Source organism: Atta cephalotes (genome assembly GCF_000143395.1).
Source record: "Atta cephalotes unplaced genomic scaffold scaffold00005, whole genome shotgun sequence".
Classification (NCBI taxonomy): Eukaryota; Metazoa; Arthropoda; class Insecta; order Hymenoptera; family Formicidae; genus Atta; species Atta cephalotes.
Window position 1 is genome coordinate 7,757,044 of NW_012130069.1, and position 3,517 is coordinate 7,760,560.

At 30.3% G+C, this 3,517-nt stretch overlaps 1 protein-coding gene across 1 annotated transcript in view; it reads right to left on the bottom strand.

Moving 5' to 3' along the window:
• Positions 1 to 2,366: 2,366 nt before the first annotated feature.
• Positions 2,367 to 3,517, bottom strand: part of LOC105626640 (4-nitrophenylphosphatase-like) — a 27,556-nt gene continuing 26,405 nt past the window's right edge. Inside the window, exons 6-7 of the mRNA XM_012207933.1 lie at positions 3,139 to 3,283; positions 2,367 to 2,598 (exon numbers count right to left, since the gene is read on the bottom strand). Coding sequence (XP_012063323.1) covers positions 2,367 to 2,598; positions 3,139 to 3,283 — 377 coding nt within the window. The remainder of the gene's footprint in view (positions 2,599 to 3,138; positions 3,284 to 3,517) is intronic.

A 3,517-nucleotide genomic window follows, 5' to 3' on the forward strand; every position in this document is an offset into this window, starting at 1 on the left:
GAACATACTGTTCCATTATATTCCTAAAATGCTCGACATTGTACTGCTGCATATCTCTGTCTCTTCCTACAATAAAGTTTCAATTGGAAGTTTTCAACTCATCTTACAGTCCTGATTCAGCTTCTACAGTTACTTTTTATTTTTAAAGTTGAATTCCAATTTACGTGAAAAGAAATTCATCAATGATAAAGAAGTGACCATTGCAATATTATGTTACTTTAAGACATTTAAAATATATTTTTAATTGTGCGGAAAAATTAACTCATAAAGGATAATTGAAATAAAAAAATGATTTTTTTATTTTATATAATCTTTTCTATGATCTACACAGGAAACTTTTGGACTATGTACTTGACATAGCATTTAACAATTTATACATAATTTATAGCATCTTAATACTATATTATTTTCTAAATGGCATAATATAATTATTTTAAAAAATTCAACAATAAAGAATAAAGAATAATGATCTTAATGGTCAAAGCGAGATCTTTTTTTTTTCTTAAACAATTCAATCTGAATTACTATATACTATATACTAGATCTGTAATCTCCTAAAAGTATCCGACCTCTGCGTATATCTTTATCTTTGGGCATCCTATTGTGGAAAACAGGTATTCAATATTTAAGGTGGATCTTTAGAAATACCTTCATCAAACGACACGACTCAACAGCTGTTCAATCAGCAATGGTATGTTTTGTGAGCGTCGCATTTCATAATGACTGAATGATAACGCATCCGCTCATTCATTTCACCTGATTCAGAAGTTTTTGACTACACGACATTGTCTAACTTCGTCAACCTCCGTACAGTCCAGGTAGCCCCGTTACTTTTGATTATTTCCTAAGTTTAAATATCCAAAGGGCAAGGGTTGAAGGGCAAAAAATTTGACGAGGAAATAAAGCGAAATAATGCGACGAGGGATAGTTAGATGATAGTTGGCTATCACAAAAAACGACTTCCAGAACTGCTTTCGCTAGTAGGTGCACCATTGGCAGAAGGTCATTCGCTTCGGAAGAAAACTACTTTGAAGGCGACCGTTGTTCATATCCGAAATAGCTCCTTCTTATGATACAGGCAAAAGTCGGATATTTTTGGGACAGACCTCATACGTACATGCATATATACCATATTTGTAGTCATTCGCACGGAGCGCTAAATTGGTTTTTCGAACTTATAAACGCAATTAAACTACTGTAATGATATAATCAGAATTAAATTGACAAATTATTTTTAATAATTTTAATAATTTTAATAATTTGATCAATCAGGCACATTTTGTTAAAAAGATGTTATATGCTGCAAAACTGTAAATAAATTTATTGCGAAAAATATTACATTCGGCCATCGGAGTCTCTTGTTTTCTATATGAGCGTCCTAGACTAAGCTTTAGACTACCGAGGCCTTAGTAATATTCTAATAATCAGTGTATATATGGAAACAATGAATGTGTATATATGGAAATTTTTCTTTCAGGCGACGTAATATAAGAATCTTATTGGACCATATATTTAAAAATAATTAGTTTAATAAAAATTGCGTTCGTATAAAGTTCGTTCACAAAAAAGATAAAATCAATAAAGCCAAATGAGAGCCGATACAGTTGTACGTGTGTAATCAAAAATACATATAATCAATCAATTACAGACGTTAGACCAATTTCGATTATAAGATTAAGTCTTCTTCAATATAACAATAACATTATCGGAGTCAAATTGATATGTTATAAAAAAATAGACGAATACCGTCAGTGAATCATCGTTAGACTGTTGTCTAAAATTAAGAACTTCACTATCGTCTGTTATACTTACTTGTTAGCTGGATACTCAAACAAGAATTTAGTCATTTAAACTATACAAATTATACTTAGCATAACGATGATCTGTTATAATGCAATGTGATTATAACTATGTCTTGAGTGTGTGAATTTTTTTTTACAACATATTGATTTGATTCCAATAAAATGTTATTGTTATATTGAAGAGGACCTAATCTTATGGTCGAAACGTCTGCAATTAATAATTGATATATATATTATTTTTTATTACACATATACAACTTATTGACTTTATATTTCTTTATTGATTTAATCTTTAGAATCTTTTCAATTTTAATTATTAAAAAAAGATAAAATTTATATACAATATTATTTTGGCATAATGATAAAATTAGTACAATATATATAGTATGTAATATATTCTAATGTCTGTCATATATTATACATATATATATAAAATTGATAGAAAAATTACTATTTAAAATGCGATTTATAATATAATTAATTACGTTCCAATATATTAACTAATATACATAGTAATTATTTATAATTAGCATTATCAGTTTAAGTGACTGATTATATTTGTCATTAATTATTAATTTTTTCTCTATCTGGACATGAACTATCAACTATCTTTGTGATTGACGATACATTGACATTTTGGATCGTTAAGTCGGAAAATAGTTGACCTAAACTAGAAATATAGTAGTCCGGATAGGTATCGTCTTCTTTTTGTGCCTGCTCCAATGTATCACATCCTGTACCGACAAGAAGTTTTATGAATCCGCACATCGAAGCAAACTTCATATCTTGATTAACCCTACATTTATATTTTCGAATCAATAAAATATTCCTTTATCGTAAATATTTAAATAAGATAATTTTATAGAGGTAATATAATGTATTTGTTTGACACAATGTAATCAGTAGAAACATTTCATATCTTTGATCTCAGTATAGTCATTTGTTATCTTAATGTCAGAATCAAATAAAAGAAAGTGTCTTATCTCTACAGAGACACTTATAAAGTTGTTTGTGTACACACAAAGACAAATGCCTATAATCATTCGAAGTTGCGATAGGAAAAGGCACAAGAAGGAGTAAAAAAAAGATATGAGAAGGAATAAAAAGACATGGCAAAGATCAAGCATTTGTGTCGTCATGCATACATATTCGTTCCTGTCGTCTGACATTTCATTCTAGTCCAAAACGTAAGCTTATGTTACGATATCTGTACGTACACATATTTTTTCATGGAGTGTTTCCACTGGTTATATTGTGATTTTAGCATCTGATTATAATATAATTATAAATATATTTTGAGATAAACAGAAGTATATTTTACCACAATTTTACTTACGTGTCACCAATGAATAAACATCTTTTCAGATTCGTCACGTTGCATTTATCTAAAATATAATCTTTTAAGTTTTGACTAGGTTTAGCACATGAAATCGGCTGTCTTCCACTCTGTGCGCTGATAACGTTCAGCAATGGTCCAGGACCTGATGATAAGAAAATGATATTTTTTCTCCATATCTCAATTCTAGTGTGTGTGTGTGTGTGTGTGTGTGTGTGTGTGTGTGTGTGTGTGTGTGTGTGTGTGTGTGTGTGTGTGTGTGTGTGTGTGTGTGTGTGTGTGTGTGTGTGTGTGTGTGTGTGTGTGTGTGTGTGTGTGTGTGTGTGTGTGTGTGTGTGTCGTGTGTGTGTGTGTGTGTGTGTGTGTGTGTGTGTGTCGT